The sequence below is a fragment of the Neoarius graeffei genome, chromosome 19, assembly GCF_027579695.1.
Source record: "Neoarius graeffei isolate fNeoGra1 chromosome 19, fNeoGra1.pri, whole genome shotgun sequence".
Lineage (NCBI taxonomy): Eukaryota > Metazoa > Chordata > Actinopteri > Siluriformes > Ariidae > Neoarius > Neoarius graeffei.
Genome location: NC_083587.1, coordinates 61,933,911 through 61,956,466, shown reverse-complemented (window position 1 = coordinate 61,956,466; position 22,556 = coordinate 61,933,911). Strand labels below are relative to the sequence as shown.

The window sequence follows — 22,556 nt, the reverse complement described above, 5'->3', positions numbered from 1 at the left end:
CATGGGGATTAAATTTTTCCTGCTCTGCATTGGCATTCTAAATGCAAATGGTAAGCTAAGAAATCAGGATGTTCATCAGTATGTACATGGTTTCTGTGTTAAAAAAAAAAAATTAAAACATTGAGCTAAGTATTGACGGTATATATGAACATTATTTAAACTCATTCTGTTTGAGGGAAGATGATTAAAGATAAATATTACTTATATTGCCAATAACTGTGCTGAATAGCCTATAACATATGCTCTTTATTTTAATATAAGCTTTATTTTATTGTTATAAAATCAGAGATATAGCTAAATAACTCCTAAAATCATATTAGAGTATTGATTGCTGCTGCGAATATATTCACTTAGGACTAAATCTCATGAATAAATTAAAAATTATTCAAAAGGAATATTAATGAACAGACATTCTTTGAGTGCATCGAAACTACATCATAAAAGATTTCAATATAGTCAGCTTGTATATGGTGAGCAGTGACCAGTTGTCCTTAGGATCCCTGGACAACGTTTGGTAGGTACTAACAACTGCATACCGGGAACACCCCACAAGATGTGCCATTTTGGAGATGCTCAGAGCCGGTCATATAACCATCACAATTTGGCCCTTCTCAAAGTCGCTCAGATGTTTACGCTCGCCCATTTTTCCTGATTCCAACACATCAACTTCAAGAACTGATTGTTCTCTTGATGCTTAATATATCCCACCCCTTGACAGGTGACACTGTAATGAGATAATTCAAGGTTATTATATCCACATTCACTGGATATGAGCAATCGCACGCTCTGATTGGCTACTCTATTACTAGGCTATCAGCTCATATACCGTGAGTAGAGAAAAACAAAATGGCAGAGCGTTTTGCTAAACCAACTGAGGATGAAATAAAAACTCTACTCGAAAAAAAACCCTCAATAAAATAAAAAAGCAACAAAATATGGAATGAAAGTATTTGATGGTAAGAACATATCTTTTTTACTTTTCAAGAATTACTATTATTATAGCATTTTTCACAAATTGCTCCTGTCATTTCGCTGGTTTGTTTGTTTACATTCTTCATCTTTAAGCATTAAAATTTGTTGAATTTTTTAGATTGGTTTAAAAGCGGAAAGAAGTTTGAAAATTACATCACTGAAATGTCCAAGGAAGAATTAAATAAATGTCTAAAGCTATTGTATACCTTGGCGTGACAGCAAGACGGCATTTTCTACGAAAAACAAACAAACACGAAAGACAATTCGTGCAGCCATTGATAGGTTTTTAAGAAGTCCGCCAAAGCAGAAATGATTTTGTCGGACGTTTTTTATAAAGTTTTTATTTATCGAATTTGCAAAAAATAAAAATGCTCAGTTTCTCAAAATCCAGTGAATGTGGATAGAATAAAGATGGGTTAAATGCAGAGAGGAATTTCACAAGTGTGTGATGAATAAAGTTGTGCTTTCTTTCTTTCTTTCTAAAACAGTTATTCCACTCAATCTCGTCATACATGGCTTATAGCCAATTTGGCGCTATGCGTCGGCTTTCAGCTCATGTATGACTCAATTCCGTGGAATAATTGTTAATTATTCACTTCACCTGTCAATGGTTTTAATGTTATGCTGATTGGTGTATGTGCTTACCACTCTATCTGACTGTGAAATTCAGCCTGTGAAGATATCACTATAAGTCTGAATGAATTATGGATTATACTATACTTAAAAACTACATAATTTAATATATTTTTTTCCTTGGCATGGGGATTCAGTTTTTCCTACTCTCTGAATTCTGACTCAGAAGTAAAATATGGTTACTTACAATGATGTTACCTTTTTCTTTAGCAGAAACAAAATCTTGGTCTTGCCCTTTGTGTATAACCACAATTAATCTACAATACCAGTAAAAAGTTTGTACATCCCTACTCTACTCATTCATAGGTTTTTCTGTATTTTGATTATGTTCTACATTGTAGAACAATACTGAAGAGGCCAAAATTATGAAATAACACCTGGAACATATATGGAATTATGCGGGAGGCAAAAAAGTGTTTAAAAAAACAAAATGTTTCATATTTTAGATTTTTCAAAGTATCTATCCTTTACCTTGATGATGCTTTGCACACTATTGGTATTATCTTAACCAGGGTGTACCCTGCCTTTCACCCGTAGTCAGCTGGGATAGGCTCCAGCTTGCCTGCGACCCTGTAGAACAGGATAAAGCAGCTACAGATAATGAGATGAGATGAGATGAGATGAGATGAGCTTCATAAGAATGCTTTTCAATTAACAGCTGTGCCTCATCAAAAGTTAATTAGTGGACAAGTTTCTTGCCTCCTTAATGCGTCTGAGATCAAACAGTAAACAGTAAATAATAAAAACACAGTTAACAGCCCTATTCCATCCATAACTGGAGTAATCCATTTTCTGTCAAGAACCGCTCGACTAAGTAAAGAGAAACGACATCCATCATTACTTTAAGACGTGAAGTGACTTCATCTCATCTCATTATCTGTAGCCGCTTTATCCTGTTCTACAGGGTCGCAGGCAAGCTGGAGCCTATCCCAGCTGACTACGGGCGAAAGGCGGGGTACACCCTGGACAAGTCGCCAGGTCATCACAAGGCTGACACATAGACACAGACAACCATTCACACTCACATTCACACCTATGGCCAATTTAGAGTCACCAGTTAACCTAACCTGCATGTCTTTGGACTGTGGGGGAAACCGGAGCACCCGGAGGAAACCCACGCGGACACGGGAAGAACATGCAAACTCCACATAGAAAGGCCCTCGCCGGCCACGGGGCTCGAACCCAGAACCTTCTTGCTGTGAGGCAACAGCGCTAACCACTACACCACCGTGCCACCGTGAAGTGACTTAATTCATAAAAATAAGCAAAGACATTGAATCAGAAGGTATACCCAAACTTTTCACTGGTACTGTATTATATGCACATAACAGTACAAAGTAGCTAACAGTACTTTTTTTACCTCTCTCTCTCTCTCTCTCTCTCTCTCTCTGCAGCAGTCAGTGGTTGCCCATTAGGCCGGGAGTTCATCACTACCTTCATGCCTAATTTTAAGGGTAATGACGGCTCAGCCAGACCCAGGCTTACCATCACAGCCTACGAGGCCTCAGCTCTTGTTACAGTCGAAATCAAGGGGCTCAATTATAGAGAAACACTAAGTATAAACAGAGGTTCTACCAGCTACATCACCCTCCCAGCCAGAGCTGAGATTGGTCAAGCTGGAGTCTCAGCCAAAACAGTGCTGATTACCTCTAATACAGACATCTCAGTGGTGTCCTCTCACATCAAATCATATACTGGAGACAGCAGTGTGATCTTTCCCAATCACCAACTTGGCAAGAGCTATGTTGCCTTCACTCCAGAAGGGCCTTCCTTCAATAAAATTGTGGCTATCGTCAATGGCAAGGACGCCAACACAATTAATATTCTACCATATTCCAACCTCCAGCTTCAAAACAATGTACACTTGCAGCGAGGAATGATGAAGTCTATTAAATTAGGTCCTTATGAAGTTTATCTGCTTCAGAGTATGAAGACCTTAACAGGAACTAAGATTGAGTCTCAGTTCCCTGTAGCCGTCCTGGGAGGACACGAGTGCCTCATAATCACTGGTGCCTGCGAGCATGTCTATGAACAGCTGGTGCCAATAGAGTTGCTCTCTGATGAGTACTTAGTCCCTCCCATGCATGGCTTATATTATGGCCAGGATACAGTACATGTTATTGCAACTGAGGATAATACTGATGTGACAATTTTTCACGGCCCATTACCCCAGAAAAAGTCACTTTCTTCTGGAGAACTTCTTGATGCTTCAGTTACTTTGCCAACTGTAATCCGAAGCAATAAAAAGATAATGGTTATGTTTTCTAGTTCCAACTTCCCCAATGATGAGTTCTTGACTAACATAATTCCTGTATCACAAATGTCCAAAACATGGACTGTTTATGGACAAGATACGTATGACAATTATGCTGTTGTTGTCTCAGAGGAGGACCCCAGTCAATCTATTTTGGGTGTCTTGAAACTGAATCTTTTTCCTGCCAACATGAAGTATAGTTGGGCAATTAAACCAATGGGTAAAACAAAAGGCCCTTTAACCATAACCAGTGAGAAACCACAAGCTGTCTACATTTATGGTGGGAAAAACAGGCATGGTTATGCCACAACAGGAGTGTGCAACGGTAGGTCATAATCTGTATAAGGACAATTTATATTCAAACAAATTAAATTACCTTTGAATGAAAAACACTCAAATTCTAAGCTTTGTCTTTCAGAGCCTTCTCCACCACCACCTCCGCCAAATCCCTGCGAGTCTGTTAAATGCCGTTGGAGACAGAGGTGCGAGAACGGTGTCTGTGTCAATGTTGACACATCAACATGTTGGGCTACCGGGGATCCACACTACAGAACTTTTGATGGGAAACAATACGATTTCCAGGGCACGTGCACCTACACCATGGCTACTACTGTAAAAACTGAGAAAGGCCTTGTCCCCTTCACAGTTTTGGCAAAGAATAATCGCAGGGGGAGTAATTTGGTGTCCTATGTGAGGACAGTATCACTAAATGTGTACAATCATAAAATAGTTGTCAGTAAGACAAGGGGTGTTGTTGAGGTAAGTTGAGCAAATATACAAATGTTAATTGGCTGTTAATTTTTTTTTGAGAAAACATTCATTTTGCTTCTGTACCCTTTTCAGGTGGATGGTGAAATCACTTACTTGCCTGTACATCTTGCTGAAGGAAAGATACAAGTGGTGCAAAGTGGTTGGAATGCCCTCATAACGACAGACTTTGGCTTAGAGGTGAAATATGACTGGAACATGATGCTATACATAACAGTGCCCAGCACTTACTTTGGGTCACTTGGTGGACTTTGTGGAAACTACAATGGAGACTTGGGAGATGAGCTGTTAGACCCCAAGGGAAGGAAACTTGCCACTATCCTGATGTTTGCCAAGAGCTGGAAAGTTTCAGACAATGACTTGTTCTGCCATGATGACTGTCAGGGCAAGTGCCTCCTCTGCTCACCTGAGCTTAAAGAAACATATAGTGCAAACAATTACTGTGGTCTCATGGCAGAACAAAAAGGGCCATTTGCCAAGTGCCACAAGACTGTTGACCCAAGTGCATACTTAGACAATTGTGTGTACGACGTGTGCATCAACAGAGGCATTAGACGTTTACTCTGTGAAAACATGCAGAGCTATGCTGAGGCTTGTATGGCAGCTGGAGTGAAGATCGAAGCCAACTGGAGGATTCTGTCTGAGTGTCGTAAGTGAAGACAGTTCAATTAATTGTGATATTAGATATCTTTAACATATTTGGAAATGCATGCATAGTTTATTAGCTCATCTGGCTGACAGGCGATGAGCTTATGCCATCATGTGTTGTCCATCATCCGTCCGGCATCATGCACATTTCACAAAAATCGCTTCTTCTCTCTCAATTCTTCACCGATTTTTTTTGGACAGGATGATAGGTCTGCCTGGGGTGCATATAGCCATCCATCCATCCATCCATCCATTATCCATAACCGCTTATCCTGTGCAGGGTCGCAGGCAAGTTGGAGTATATCCAACTTTTATCCATATATTTTTTTAAATTATCATATTTATACATATTGTACTACTGTACAGTTATTTATCCACGTACTGCTACCTTGCACACTGTCATAATTTTTGTGTTTAATGTTTGTTTGTTTGTTTTTTATTATGTGCTTAACTGTGCTTCTCTGCATGCCTTTAAATTGCCCCTAGAGGACAAATAAAGTTTTTTGAATTTGAATCCCAGCTGACTATGGGTGAGAGGCGGGGTACACCCTGGACAGGTCAGCAGGTCATCGCAGGGCCGACACATAGAGACAAACAACCATTCACACCTACAGTCAATTTAGAGCCACCAATTAGCCACACCTACAGTCAATTTAGAGCCACCAATTAGCCGAACCTGCATGTCTTTGGACTGTGAAGGAAACCCATGCAGACGTGGGGAGACACATGCAAACTCCACACAGAAAGGCCCCCGTTAGCTACTGGGCTCGAACCCAGAACCTTCTTGTTGTGAGGCGACAGTGCTAACCACTACACCACCGTGCCGCCCAGTGCACATAGCTTCTACCCCAATTTGTATAATTGCAATTAATAATGTTTATATGGAGTAATTAAGCCCTAATGAGCAGTTTCCACACAAATCGCTTCTTCTCCCTCAATTCTTCACCGATTTTGATTCTTTCTGTAATGAAGGTAGAGGTATCTAGGATGCATATAACTTCTACCCAGATTTGTTTCATTACAATTATTAATGAAGATATGGACTAATTAAGTCTTAATGAGCAGTTCAACAAAAATCGTTTCTTCTCGGTCAATTCCTCGCCGTTTAGGATTCTTTCTGGCAAATAGGTCAGTATTCTTAGGGTGGATATCGCTTCTATATATAGCTTATATACAGTGTATATAGGTTGCAACATTTATTGCATAAGGTGGCCCACTTTAGATCGTTCTTTCTGGACTAGATAGGGCCAGAGTGAGCTACGCCGTCACTGACGATCTTGTTTGGTAATTGTTGTAATTTTGAATTTACATCACTGAATTAAATCTCCAAGTCTAATGTTTCCTGACTCTTAAAGGAAGTTAATTTAATCTTGTAAATGTTTCTTTTTCATACATTAACAGCATTGCAATGCCCAGTAAACAGCCACTATGAGCCTTGTGGAACAGCATGCCCTGCCTCCTGTGCAGATCAAGATGCACCAAGCAAATGTGAAAAGCCTTGTTTGGAGGGCTGCCAGTGCAATAAAGGTTTTGTCCTCAGTGGAGACCAGTGTGTGGCATTGGCGCAATGTGGCTGTACCTATAAAAACCGTTATTATATTCCTGGTGTGACATTCTGGGGTGACCAGACCTGCAATCAGAAATGCTCCTGCATATCAGGACAGGTCAAGTGTGTATCCACAAAGTGCAAGAAATCCGAAGAGTGTAAAGTCCAGAATGGTGTGAAAGGTTGCTATCCACTATCCTACGGGCATTGTGTGGGCAGTGGAGATCCACACTATTCAACCTTTGACAGGAGGCGCTTTGATTTCCAAGGTACTTGCACATATTACCTTTCTAAACTGGTCGACACATCTGACAAGGCACTGGTGCCCTTCGAAGTTCTTGTCAAGAATGAAAACAGAGGACTGAATAAGGCTGTTTCCTTCACCAAAACTGTGGAGATCAAAATTTTTGGCTACACTATTATCATGACTAAAGACTATTTTGGTAAAGTGTTGGTAAGTGTTGGTAATCCTGCCTTAGAGCTTTGACCTTGTACACATATAAATGGCTAATTATGTAGTAACTATTTGACAAATAATTTTTTATTCGCGATGACAGTTAAAGTGCATGTACTTGTAGCTCTAATTTAACTGACTAATAGTGTACAGTGGAAAAAAGTAATGCATAATAATCTTTCCATCTTTTTCATAGGTCAACAACCTCTTTGTAAATTTGCCATTTGAGACAGAGGATGGTCAGCTATCCATATTCCACAATGGTTATTTTGGAGTTGTTCAAACAAATTTTGGCATGAAGGTCAAATTTAACTGGCATAGTTACGTTGACATCACTCTCCCCAGCACATACAGTAACCTGGTAGGAGGTCTTTGTGGTAATTGGAATGGAAACACAAATGACGACCTGGCCTTCCCAAACAAAGTCATTACAACAAACCCAACTGCATTTGGAAACAGCTGGAAAGCCAGAAATGATTCTGATTGCTCAGAAGAGTGCAAAGGCCAAAAGTGTCCCAAATGTGATGCTGCTGAAAGGAATAAGGATGTTTTCACAAAACCTTGTAGCCTGATTACAGACACAAATGGCCCATTTAAAGCATGCCATAGCCAAATCAATCCCACCAAGTTCTATGAAGACTGCGTGTATGATCTGTGTATGTACGGTGGTCATTCTACAGCCCTCTGCGGCGCACTTACAGCCTACACGGCTGCATGCCAGGAAGCACTCATCATCGTGGGGAAATGGAGAACTGATCATTTCTGTCGTAAGTTCTTATGAAGTATTATGAGAACATTTTACCTTAATTATGTATTCCAGTTCCTAGCCCTATCCCTTGTTATTTAAATATGGCATTCATTTCAGGTCATCTTGATATCCATTACCCATTCTACTTGGAGGTGACTGTGTGTGTGTGTGTGTGTGTGTGTGTGTGTGTGTGTGTGTGTGTGTGTGATTAACTAGTCTCTGATACTCTTTTCACAGCTGCATCCTGCAAAGCAAATAGCCACTATGATGTGTGTGGTGCTGGATGTCCCCAGACCTGCAACGGCTTCACAGAGCCCATGGCTTGCCAGCGTGCACCCTGCACTGAAGGCTGTGTGTGTGATGATGGATTTGTCCTGAGCAACAGCGAGTGTGTGCCAATGGAGCGATGTGGATGTGCGTATGAAGGCCAGTACTATAACCTGGGCCAAGCCTTTTACCCCAAAGGCAAGTGCAGTGAGAGGTGTGTCTGTGAGGAGCAAGGAAAAGTCACATGCAAAAACGATTTCTCCTGCGGCCCTAATGAGCAATGTGAAATCCGTGACGGGATTCAAGCCTGCTATCCTGATGGAAAAGGATCTTGCTCAATCTCTGGATCTGGGATCTACAACTCATATGATGGAAACCAGATCAGTGTGCAAGGGAACTGTTTGTACAGATTGGTGGAAACAGTCCAGACTGCAGATGTGAAGATAATACCTTTCAGTGTCACAGTGCAGGAAGTATCATCTGACATAGTGGTCACAAGAAGAATCAACATAAATTTAGATGATTATATGATTGCCCTGATTCCTGGACATCCATGGGAAATAAGGGTAATTTGTTTAGCTGTATTTTTATCCATAAGGGGTGATATTATGAAGATGTCCAGATGCCAGCTACATAGATAATATTACGTGAAAATTGCATTACCTTGCATTAAATGATCTGTAAAGTAACAGAGTTGACAGATTGTGGGAACCTGTAATAAATATAATTAACTAATCTTAAATAGATACTTATCGAAAGTCAAACATACATTTGTAGATTTTTGATGAACTCAAACCATTCTCCATTAAGCTTGATGCAAAACAACAACAACCTTCAAGTGGGAAAAATCAAGGCTTCCAGGTGGTGTTGGTTAATATCAGAGAGTTCAAAACATCAACCCAACTCTCAAATATTCCAGATTCACACTGCAAAAAAAAAAAAACATCTTAGAAAGTGGAAACATCTTGAATATAGTCAAATTTCATTGTTAGCTCATGTGATGAGTTTATCCCATCATGTGTTGTCCATCTGTCGTCGTTGTTGACATTTCACGAAAATCGCTTCTTCTCTCTCAATTCTTCATCAATTTTTATTCTTTTTGGCAGAAAGGTAGGTCTGCCTGGGTTGCATATAGCTTCTACCCAGATTTGCATAATTGCAATTAATAATGAAGATATGGAGTAATTAAGCCCTAACGGGCAGTTTCCACCAATTCTCTTCTTCTCCCTCAATTCTTCACCGATTTTTATTCTTTCTATCATGAAGGTGGGGTACTTAGGGTGCATAGAACTTCTACCTAGATTTGCCTTATGACAATTGTTAATGAAGTTATGGACTAATTAAGCCTTAATGAGCAGTTCAACAAAAATCGCTTCTTCTCGGTCAATTCCTCGCCGTTTTGGATTCTTTCTGGCAAATAGGTCGGCATTCCTAGGGTGGATATCGCTTTTATATATAGCTTGTATATAGCTTGTATAGTATGTAGTTTATATAGCTAGCAACATTTATTGCGCAATTTAGATTGTTCCTTCTGGACTAGACGAGGTCGGAATGAGTTATGCCATCACTGACGGTCTCATTTAGTATGTTCTTTTATAAACTTGCAGTAAACATAATGAAAGATTATTATCCCTATTTTGTTTTCATTAAGTTTGAGCTTGATATCTCATTCTATTGGCAGATTATTTTTTTCTTTCTAAAACCCCAATTCCAAACAAAGTTAGGATGCTGTGTAAAATGTAAATCAACACAGAATGCAATGATTTGTAAATGGTTTTCGACCTATATTCAATTGAATACTATACAAAGACAATAAATTTAATGTTCAAACTGATAAACTTTATTGTAGTTTTTTTTTTCATAAATATACACTCATTCTGAATGTGACGCCTGCTACACTTTCCAAAAAATGTTGGGACAATATTCAATCTTCAATATTCAATACTGAAATTAGTGAAAAAAATGTCTATAGTTTAATAATCTTATATTTGGTTTTTATAATCTTATACTAGGAAATAAAAGATAAATATAACTATATTCAAGATACTTCCACTCACGGGTGGCACGATGGTGTTGTGGTTAGCGCTGTCGCCTCACAGCAAGAAGGTCTGGGTTCGAGCCCCGTGGCCGGTGGGGGCCTTTCTGTGCGGAGTTTGCATGTTCTCCACGTGTCTGCGTGGGTTTCCTCCGGGTGCTCCGGTTTCCCCCACAGTCCAAAGACATGCAGGTTAGGTTAACTGGTGACTCTAAATTGACCGTAGGTGTGAATGAGAGTGTGAATGGGTGTCTATGTGTCAGTCCTGTGATGACCTGGCGACTTGTCCAGGGTGTACCCCGCCTTTCGCCCGTAGTCAGCTGGGATAGGCTCCAGCTTGCCTGCGACCCTGTAGAAGGATAAAGCGGCTAGAGATGATGAGATGAGACTTCCACTCACTAAAATGCCATTTTTGCAGTATATGTGTCAGTTGGCTCATCTGCCATTTAATTTGGGGGTAAAAAGAAGACTCTTGGTATATTTTTGAGTTCTAAATACAATTCCGCATCCTCCAAGATTAAACCACAGAGCTGATCAGATATGTATACTGATAGCAAAAGGCCTTTTTGGTGGGTTTAACAGTATAACATCTGAACAACCAGGATTTCTGCATGCCAGGGCACTACCACCTGAACGTTATTTGTCTTTTTACGTGGTAAGAATGGTAAGAATCCCCCTTGGAAATTGTCACTGTATTTTTTTTTTTTTTTTGGCAGGTGGATGATGTTAAAGCTTTTCTCCCAGTAACACTCGAAGAAGGACTGGTGAAGGTCTATCAGGGTGGTGCATTCATTATCTTGGAAACTTCTTTTGGACTGAAGGTGACCTATGACACCGTGTCAATGGCCACAGTTGAACTCCCTTCCACTTACAAAAATGCTGTTCAAGGTCTGTGTGGTAATTATAACGACAAGAAGGCAGATGATTTACTAACACCAGATAGTAAGCAGGCTTCCTCCGCTGAGAAATTTGTGGAAGCATGGCAGATAATTCAGGAAGGAGTGAACTGTCACACAGGGTGTCCACCAGGCTCGACATGCCCAGAGGGTGGAACAGATAAAGACAGTGACTGCAAGATCCTAACTTCGAAGAAAGGCCCATTCTCTAATTGTCATTCCAAAATTCCACCTTTACCATTCTATGATGCATGTGTAAAGGATGTCATATCACAACCAAAGGACAAGACACTTGTTTGCAGACATCTCCAAAACTATGTGGTTCACTGTCAGCAAGCTGGTATCTCCATCAGCAGCTGGAGGAATGCAACCTTCTGCCGTAAGTAGTTGTATGACCCAGAGTAAGACCTTGCAGCTATTTTATTTTGATAGTGACATCACTGGGAGTTTGCCTGTGGCTTAGATAGTAATAGTTTTGCTTGTTAATGGTGGCATGGTGGCACAATGGGTCACCCTACACATTACATTACATTACATTACATTACATTACATACATGGCATTTAGCAGATGCTCTTGTTCAGAGTGACATACAACCTACCCAGAGCAGCCTGGGGAGCAGTTGGGGGTTAGGCGCCTTGCTTAAGGACACTTCAGCCATTCTTGCTGGTCCAGGGACTCAAACCAGCAACCACAAAGCTGCTTCTCTAACCATTAGGCCATGGCTTCCTGTCAGCATTGCTGCTTAACAGCTCCAGTGTCCCCTTTTTGCTCCTGAGTTTGGGTGTTCTCCTCATGTCTCCTGAACATGCAGGTGGCAGGTGGACTACTGACTTTAAACTGCCCCTAGGCATGAATGAGCATGTAAATTTGTGTGTGCATGGTGCCCTGCGATTGGGACTGGTGTCCCAGCTAGGGTGTATTTATTCGCAGTTCATGCCCAGTGGAACACAGGAACTGGAATAGGCTCCCAATCTGCAGTGATCCTGACCAGTATAAATCGCTTACTGAAGATTCAAAAATTGATTCAAAAGAGCCACTGATTCAAAAATTGATTCTCTGAATGAAAGAGAAGCGAATCTTGGTCACGACTGAAAAGAAGATTCACTGATTCAAACGCTGATACATTGAACACAAGAGGAGCAAATCTCAGTCATTACTGAAAAGATTCATTGATGCCACCATTGACCAGTGACCACTGATTCATTGATCTAGTGTTGTTAGCTCATATGGCCAACAGGCGATGAGCTTATGCCATCATGTGTTGTCCGTCATCCACATTTCATGAAAATTAGTTCTTCTCTCTCAGTCCTTCATTGATTTCGATTCTTTCTAGTATGAAGGTAGGGGTACCTGGGGTGCATATAACTTCTACCCAGATTTGATTTCTCACAGGGCCGGAGTGAGTTACACTGTCATTGACGGTCTTGTTAACCCCTTAGCTGCCACCCATAATTAATTGTAACGTGCCCGGCGTATCGGACAAAAATAGGTCAAAATTCGGATACTTTGATAATCTTTCTTTAACTTGTTCAGAACTTTATATTTTTAATATTTGTATAGAAAAATCACAAAAAACACTGCTGTAGAGTAAAAATAACTTTAGTAATCAAAAACAACTTCAAAAACATCCAAAAAAACACCAAGAAAGCAGGTCTTGTCAATGAGAACCTGTCCATAAACATGAATTACTAGTACTTGAAAACACAATGTATGCCAAGGGTCCATGTATTCCAAGTAACTGGGTACCATTTTTATGATGATCTTTGGTATGACCCAACCGTAAATAGAACTTGCGATCGAGGGGCGAATACGCTAACCACTAGGCCAACTCGCAGTAATGTGCCACTGTGAAGTAAAAGTAATGTGCCATGTAAGGTACATAAAAGGAAGTGTTTGTGACGAGTAGCGTACATCATAAGGCACAGCAGTAAAAGATTTCATGACGTACATGACTCGTCCAAGGGTATTGAAGGGGTTAATATTTAATCCAGTTACGTTAATGTTAAGATGAAATGCTTTTCATGGCATGTGCCTAACTTACATGTAAATTCCCTCTCATTCAGTGAATCAGTGTTCACTCATTGATTCTTTTTGGTCAATAAAGAGATTTGCTCCTACTGAATTCGACAAATCAGTGTTGGAGTCAGTGAATTTTCGAAATCGTGCATGATCAAAATTCAGTTGTCTCTTATTCAGTATTTGAATCATTATTTGAGACAGTGAATCCTTTCTGCCATGACTGAGAGTCACTTCTCTCTCATTCAAAGCACCAGTGTTTGAGTCACTGAATCTTCTCGGTCATGACCGACATTCACTTCTATTGCGTTCAGCAAATCAGTGTCTGAGTCACTGAATCTTCTCGGTCATGACCGGCATTCACTTCTATTGTGTTCAACAAATCAGTGTTTGAGTCAGTGAATCTTCTTGGTCATGACCAAATGTTGCTTTTAATGAATACATTTTTCCTTTTCTTCTTTTTCCAGCAATGACCTGTCCTGAAAAAAGTCACTACGAGCTATGTGCGGACACTTGCACATCAACTTGTGCCAGCCTTACCGTGTCACCTAGTTGTTCAGAGTGTCTTGAAGGCTGCCAGTGTGATGAAGGCTTCGTCTTTGATGGAGGAGATTGTAAGCTTCTAGAAGATTGTGGTTGTTTGGTGGAAGGAAGATATTACAAGGTGAATTGCTTTTCAGTTTCTAATCGATTTGTTGGCTTACCTGGCAAATAAATCAGTCAAATATTTAAAATATATGTTCCTGCAGTCTGGGGAATCAGTAGTCCGAAGACAGTGTAAAGAGACATGCACCTGTAAGTCTGGTCAATTCTTATGTCAGTCCACGGACTGTAAGGAAGCGGAGGTCTGTCGCAACCAGGACGGTGTTCCAACATGTGTGTGGGGTAAGTCAGTGTAATCTCATTATTATGCAAAGACTGTCCCTGTGTCCAAAATAACTCACTCGTTCACTACTCCCTACTCACTATCTAGGGAATGAATATATAGAGGACTATATAGTGAGCTCATTGGTAAAATGAAAAAACACTTTCGGACACTACTCCGCCATGCCATTATTTACATCATTACTGTCGCACAATTAAAAGGTGCCAGATCAGGCGGCTGGTGGGTTTTCATTCAAAATAATAAATACATGCGTGTGCTTTTGTGATAAATCCATATTATACTGAGCGTATTTCCCACTTTAATCAATACAAAGTACTTTGTGTCTGTTGCATCTTTCAGTTCTTTTGAATCAAGGCAGAATACTTTCTTTCTTCCTTGCCGCTGCGTTTTATTAAATCAAATTTGAGGCTTTAGATCAATTCTTCGCTCTGGACTCTAACTTTTTTTCTTGTATTTTATCTGTCTTATTCTATTTTAGCTTTTTCTATTCTCTTACTATTTTAATTGCACTTGAATGTCCATTCATAATGTGTTTCTTCCGCTGTCCGTTCACCCCAACACACCTTTTTTTTCAGTGTGACCACAATGCATGATGGGATATATCGCTTGGCTAGTGACCATTGGTTGTACACTACTTTTCACGGTGCATTGTGGGATACTTTGAGTGTACTATATAGGGTGTAATAATTCTCACTACACATTCGGACAGCACTACAAAATGGTGAACTCACTATATAGTCCAGTATATAGTGAGTAGTGAGTGATTTCGGACACAGTGTGTATACAGGGGTGCTTGAAAGTTTGTGAACCCTTTAGAATTTTCTATATTTCTGCATAAATGAGACCTAAAACATCATCAGATTTTCACACAAGTCCTAAAAGTAGATAAAGAGAACCCAGTTAAACAAATGAGACAAAAATATTATACTTGGTCATTTATTTATTGAGGAAAATGATCCAATATTACATATCTGTGAGTGGCAAAAGTATGTGAACCTTTGCTTTCAGTATCTGGTGTGACCCTCCCGTGCAGCAATAACTGCAACTAAACGTTTCCGGTAACTGTTGGTCAGTCCTGCACATCAGCTTGGAGGAATTTTAGCCCATTCCTCCATACAGAACAGCTTCAACTCTGATATATTGGTGGGTTTCCTCACATGAACTGCTCGCTTCAGGTCCTTCCACAACATTTCGATTGGATTAGGGTCAGGACTTTGACTTGGCCATATCAAAACATTAACTTTATTCTTCTTTAACCATTCTTTGCTAGAACAACTTGTGTGCTTAGGGTTGTTGTCTTGCTGCATGACCCACCTTCTCTTGAGATTCAGTTCATGGACAGACGTCCTGATATTTTCCTTTAGAATTTGCTGGTATAATTCAGAATTCATTGTTCCATCAATGATGGCAAGCCATCCTGGCCCAGATGCAGAAAAACAGGCCCAAACCATGATACTACCACCACCATGTTTCACAGATGGGATAAGGTTCTTATGCTGGAATGCAGTGTTTTCCTTTCTCCAAACATAACGCTTCTCATTTAAACCAAAAAGTTCTATTTTGGGCTCATCTGTCCACAAAACATTTTTCCAATAGCCGTCTGGCTTGTCCACATGATCTTTAGCAAACTGCAGATGAGCAGCAATGTTCTTTTTGGAGAGCAGTGGCTTTCTCTTTGCAACCCTGCCATGCACACCATTGTTGTTCAGTGTTCTCCTGATCGTAGACTCATGAACATTAACATTAGCCAATGTGAGAGAGGCCTTCAGTTGCTTAGAAGTTACCCTGAGGTCCTTTGTGACTTCGCTGACTATTACACGCCTTGCTCTTGGAGTGATCTTTGTTGGTCGACCACTCCTGGGGAGGGTAACAGTGGTCTTGAATTTCCTCCATTTGTACACAATCTGTCTGACTGTGGATCGGTGGAGTCCAAACTCTTTAAAGATGGTTTTGTAACATTTCCAGCCTGATGAGCATCAACAACGCTTTTTCTGAGGTCCTCAGAAATCTCCTTTATTCGTGCCATGATACACTTCCACAAACATGTGTTGTGAAGATCAGACTTTGATAGATCCCTGTTCTTTAAATAAAACAGGCTGCCCACTCACACCTGATTGTCATCCCATTGATTGAAAACACCTGACTCTAATTTCACCTTCTAATTAACTGCTAATCCTAGAGGTTCACATACTTTTGCCACCCACAGATATGTAATATTGGATCATTTTCCTCAATAAATAAATGACCAAGTATAATATTTTTGTCTCATTTGTTTAACTGGGCTCTCTATCTACTTTTAGTACTTGTGTGGAAAATCTGATGACGTTTTAGGTCATATTTATGCAGAAATATAGAAAATTCTAAAGGGTTCACAAACTCTCAAACACTACTGTATCAAAGATGTGATTTAAAATAACAACATTGCTTTAATCTATTCAAGATCCCTGCAGCAAGACAACATGCCGTCAAAAAGAAAAATGTGTGGAGAAGAACAAGAAGGCAGTGTGTGTGCCCACTTCAAAGGCCTCATGCCTAGTTACTGGAGATCCTAATTATCAAACTTTCGATGGAAACAAATTCACTTTTCAGGGTACCTGTTCTTATGTGATGGTTAAGACAGCAGGTGCAGACAAAACCCTCACAGAGTTCACCATCATTAACAAGAACAAACTCGGCCACACTAGAATGGGTGCTTACATAAACACAGTCACCATAAAGTTCCACCAGCATGAAATCACCATTGTTCAGCATGACCACAACAAAGTGATAGTGAGTAAAACCCATCATTTTTTCTTATACATTATTATTATTATTTTTATAATTATACATGAATATTATTAACATAGGGGATCAGTCATAATAATAATAATAATAATAATAATAATAATAATAGGCGGCACGGTGGTGTAGTGGTTAGCGCTGTCGCCTCACAGCAAGAAGGTCCTGGGTTCGAGCCCTGGGGCCGGCGAGGGCCTTTCTGTGTGGAGTTTGCATGTTCTCCCCGTGTCCGCGTGGGTTTCCTCCGGGTGCTCCGGTTTCCCCCACAGTCCAAAGACATGCAGGTTAGGTTAACTGGTGACTCTAAATTGACCATAGGTGTGAATGTGAGTGTGAATGGTTGTCTGTATCCATGTGTCAGCCCTGTGATGACCTGGCGACTTGTCCAGGGTGTACCCCGCCTTTCGCCCGTAGTCAGCTGGGATAGGCTCCAGCTTGCCTGCGACCCTGTAGAAGGATAAAGCGGCTAGAGATAATGAGATGAGATGAGATGAGATGAGATAATAATAATAATAATAAGTGTACATATAGAAACTTTCATATCCTTACAATGCAGCTCAAAGTACTGTACTTTACAGTGTAAAGTCAAAACAAAAATAAATCATGGTACACAAAAATCAAATAGTAAAATAGGTAAAAAATAATAGTCATGCTATAAATAAAGCAGTGACAGAAAGAAGGAAAAATGACCATATAAATATAAGAAAATATAATAAAAGTGTGTCAAAATAGAATATAGAAGAAAATTAATGTAAAAACAATATAAAACTCAGACAGTTCATAAAAAATCATTAAGAGGTAAAGTGAAAATATTTTTAGCTGTTCAAAACAAAAATCACTTCACCTCTTTTTAAGTTGAATACATGGAAGACTGGTACTAGATGATAGTAAAAACAATTTGGTGTGTACCCTGGTGAAAAATAAATATGCTAAGTATATTTAACAGTTATTCCATGAAATCGAGTTGTACGAGTTGATAGCCGACGAGGCGCGTAACACCGAGTTGTCTATAAGCCGTGTATGATGAGCTTAAGTGGAATAACTATTTTATTCTATCCACATTCACTCGATTTTGAGAAACAGAGCATTTTTTTTTTTTGCAAATTTGATAAATAAGAACTTTCTACAAAACATCTGACAAAATCATTTCTGCTTCGAATGTAAACAAACCGGCGAAATGACCGGAGCAATTTGTGAAAAATGTGATAATAATTCTTGAAAAATAAAAAAAGGTATGTTCTTCCCATCAAATACTTTTATTCCACAGTTTGTTGCTTTTTTTTTTTGGGGGGGGGGGTTCTGCTTCTTCTTCTTCTTCTTTAGGGTATTTTTTGGTGGTCGGCACCCACTTAAAGGTGCATTACTGCCACCGACTGGGCTGAACTGGTGGGGATGGGGGACTATATTCTTTTAGCTATTTCTGTTTCTTTTAAATTCTTGATAACAATTTTTGGGGGGGGGTTTCGAGTAAAGTTTTTATTTCATCCTCGGTTGATTCAGCAACACACTCTGCCATTTTGTTTTTCTCTTCTTATGGTATATGAGCTGATATCCTAGTAGTAGAGTAGCCAATCAGAGCACATGATTGCTCATATCCAGTGAATTTGGATAGAATAATAAAAATTTACTGAGAGAGTCCTACTAATATGCAAGAAATATGCCATTAATATTTTTATTGCAGTAATAGTATGCTCAGTTATACTTTTGGCTTACTCCAATTAATAAAAAAGTGCATTTTGTAGTGAATTACCATTATACTTTGTTGTTACTTTACTGTACTACTTTGTACATTACATACTCTTACACACTAAAAAATTTATTAGCAGTATACTAAAGGCTGAATTATTTATGGGTTATTTCCAAATGCGGACTGCATGTGTTTTCAAGGCCATGAAAATAAACAACATAAACACCATCACTAATGAAGAGAAAAAATATATATTTTATTCACATAGTTCAGTATTAGAAAAACAAAACAAGAACACGTGTCTTTTTAAAACGAAGTACAAATAAGTTTTATATTCTGTTGATTTTGGAGGCCACTACAACCACAAAATATAAAGGCAAAAATAAAATTGTCTTTCATCTTTAAAAAATTTAGACAATTTTAGTTTCGCCCTTATATTTTATGCTTGTAGTGGCCTCCAAAATCAACAGAATATAAAAGTTATTTGTACTTAGTTTAAAAAAAAATACCTAAAAAAAAAGATTAAATAAAATTGTATCATAAATAAAATAAAATAAAATTATAATTAATTTTGTAAAATTATTATTATTATTATTATTATTATTATTATTATTATTGAATAAAATAAAATTTAAATTATCTAAAGAAAAATCCCTCCCTCTTTTTAACTGGCTAACACACTATTCGTTTATCAGGTATTCAGATATACTGTGTGTATGGATGAAAGTGCTGTGGCATGAAGAGATTAAATAAATCATGTGTAATATGTTTTAATATTCAGTTCTAGTATACCATATCTACTAAAATGCACCAATCATGAATGCAATATGAATATCTAATAATGAAATTCCCTCCTTTGTGGTGCCTAGGTTGATGGGAAAAAATCAGCCTTGCCTGTGGATCTGGACTCTAAGAGTGTCACGATAATTCAATCAGGAAATAAGGGAATCCTGAAGACAGACTTTGGTTTGGAGGTCACATTTGACTGGGCCGCGTTCTTCAACGTGACTGTATCCAGTAGCTACTTTGATAACATCGTGGGCATGTGTGGAACCTACAATGGCAACCGTGAGGATGACTTTGTCACACCAGATGGCGTTGCTGTCAAAGACAACACAGAGTGGGGGCAGTCATGGAGCGTTCCCAGTAATGACCCTGATTGCTGGCACTTCCCGTCATGCTCTGAAGAGGAGAAGCGCCGGTATAGTGGCCCAGAGTTCTGTGGCTTGCTAGGAGACGAAACCGGGCCTTTCGCTAACTGTAACAGTACGATTCAATTAAACCAGCTAAAATACAGGTGTCTCTTTTATGTATGTCTCACTCACGGAAAGCATGCTGACTACTGCAAAGCCTTGACCTCTTATTCAAACATTTGCAAATGGGCAAATACGGCTGTGTCACCAAACTGGAGGAAGATGACTAACTGCTGTAAGTAACTATTTGCGCATGTAGTTAATATGCATACAAATTCACTTGGCTAAGATTTCAGCATGCATCTGAACACTCACTGGAGTCATGACAAATGATATGAATAACAACAAGTATGTTGAACGTGATCGCTCATGAATATTCGTGATGTGATTGCTGTGTTACAGAGCTGGGCAAATAATCAAGAGGAGGACGTCGTGGACTTATGATGGTCATCTGTGATTAAAGAAAAGCAATCGGTGGCATGAAGATATAACTACTGCAAATTTTTTTTATCTAATGTGATCAATCAATCAATCAATCAATCAATCAATCAATCAATCAATCAATCAATCAGTGTTTTTCTTGATATTGCATGCTTGCAAGATTTCAGAAAATAAATCTTACTGCATAACAATGTGAAGCGCTCCCCTCAGCAGTCATATTGATGAGAGCAGGGCTTTGGGGTTCTTTTAAGGTATTTACCAAATGTTTTTTAACCCTGATTACCTCAGTTTTAAATATTATCTTGGATTTCTTTTTAAATCACACACATGAAATGTTTAACCTTCCTATGAAATCACCTTTCTTCAGTTATAGTTTTAATAAAGATTTTTAACCAAATGTGTCTGTATATGTCTCTCTCAGAATGAAATCATTCCCTCTTTCCAGATAAGTAATAAAGTAACACAACACAGGGTTTTAGAAAAATACATCTCAATTATTTACTTAATAAAGAAATGATTATTTCTAATCAAAATAAGAAAATGAAATAAAAATACGAATGTTCTTTTAAACCTTCAAAATAAAAAATCCCTCTTTTTAAGGAAAATACTGTAAAGGCTGTACCATATATAAATGCATAAACAACAATATAAACACTTTTAACCCTCCAAATGATTAACTCAGAAAAGTTCAATTTACCAACTTCAAGGTCGCTTAAACAAACAATTTGTGGGCCGACACACACCTTAATGCACTGTCTACTAAAGCCAGCAACTAAAATTATTATAAAACTAAAATGTACAGTAGCTGGCCTGATGCGGTGCTCGTGTCTGTTGTGGCCCAAAACTTAATGGCCGCTTCACTCATCAGCGAGCAAAACAAAATGGCTGACACCTGAGTTAATGTTCCAGTCCCGTCCTTCCTCCCACAGTCACAGGTGCAGCTCAGCATCAGATCAGCATCTCACCACAGACTCCGTCTGTTTCTCTGTTCCCCTCCCACATTGCCAGAAGAACTCACGAGTAAAGTCCTGGTTGCTCTAAGCTCTGTCTGGGTCTCTTCTCTGTCTTGAGGTGGAAAGCAGCAGATAAACCCCTCAAACAGTTCAACTGATGGAGTCAAATTTTAACACTCTCAGGTCACCGACCCCCACAGGGGACTTTTAGGACTGTTAGTAAACACACATCTAAAGCTCCACGGGTTTTTGTGCTAGAAACATTCAAGTAACACCACTAGAAACCTTGAATCTTCTAGTTTTCAAATATATATATCTTTAAAACAAACTTTATCTTTAGCACTTTTAAAGAGAATAAAAACAAATCTTATGAATTTCAGTACTTCAGCCAGCAGCAGCCTCTTAACAACACACCCATCAGCTATTCACGTTAAGCGCATGGAACATCAGTGTCATCATTCGCTCATTGTGTAGCAAGGGGAGGTGAGAACACGCCCCATTTCACCGGTATAAACAGGTGCACATGTTCACTTGTTTCCATACCAACTGAGAAACTTTGAGGAATGGCCAATGCAAGGAAAATGTCTCACTAGCAGTTGTTGTCATGCTTTTTCAGTTAGCGTATAGGGAGAACTACATTACATTACATTTAGCAGACGCTTTTATCCAAAACGACTTACAATTAGAAAAACAATCAAGCTACAGTAAAACATAGGAAATCAGAGTAAGAAGAAAAGAGTGCATGTTAGATGGTTAGTGGGTTGTTAGGATAGGAGGTGCTCTTTGAAGAGAAAGAATTAGTTGATCAAAATGCGCTGTGTTATTTTTGTCAAGTTTTGAAAACATTTTTCTGTTGCCAAACTATGTTTCACTGATTTACTGATTTACAGTAATTAGTTACCTAAGTCAACATGCCCTGCATAGTCATAGCTTATCTTCATTGCTAACTTTAGATTTATTATAGTCCGTGCATAAGTCTATGCATAAGATTATGAAATGTAGCTTTGGCTTTTAGGGCTTCTTTTCATTGCAGTAACTTTCCAAGCAGAGAGGTGTGGAGGCAGGGAGGTACAGGGGCCAGGGCCAGGGTCTTTGTCTTTGACAAATGGACTAGTGACGGGGGGGGATTACAGGTGAATTACACCTACCTCATCAATATTCATTGGAAAGGGTAACTGGCTTTGGAGAAAACATAGATAGTCTGAAGTTTCTACAATTAGTATTGAAACTACAGAACATTTCTGAATGCTGTTCTTACTTTTATGCAGCCAACACCTATGTTTACAAGGTTCAGACTTCAAAAGTCTTGTGCAGATATATTTATAGTGTGTTTTTTTACAAGGTTTGAAGACTCTGAAAATAGTTTTTTGTAAGGTTGTG

At 39.1% G+C, this 22,556-nt stretch overlaps 1 protein-coding gene across 1 annotated transcript; it reads left to right on the top strand.

Annotated features, from left to right (window-relative positions):
* The first annotated feature begins 1 nt into the window (after position 1).
* Positions 2–20,574, top strand: LOC132867640 (IgGFc-binding protein-like). Its single transcript, XM_060900615.1, has 13 exons — positions 2–50; positions 3,000–4,184; positions 4,278–4,618; positions 4,703–5,276; positions 6,677–7,275; positions 7,472–8,042; positions 8,261–8,856; positions 11,042–11,600; positions 13,706–13,902; positions 13,988–14,123; positions 16,565–16,893; positions 19,459–20,017; positions 20,185–20,574. Coding segments are annotated over exons 1-13 (5,697 nt in total). The 3' UTR covers positions 20,187–20,574.
* Positions 20,575–22,556: the final 1,982 nt, after the last annotated feature.

Coding starts and splice junctions, on each gene's coding strand:
- LOC132867640 (XM_060900615.1), top strand. CDS start 2: ATGGGGATTAAATTTTTCCTGCTCTGCATTGGCATTCTAAATGCAAAT. Junction 5,277..6,676: donor GAGGATTCTGTCTGAGTGTC/GTAAGTGAAGAC, acceptor ATACATTAACAG/CATTGCAATGCCCAGTAAAC. Junction 16,894..19,458: donor ATGACCACAACAAAGTGATA/GTGAGTAAAACC, acceptor TGTGGTGCCTAG/GTTGATGGGAAAAAATCAGC.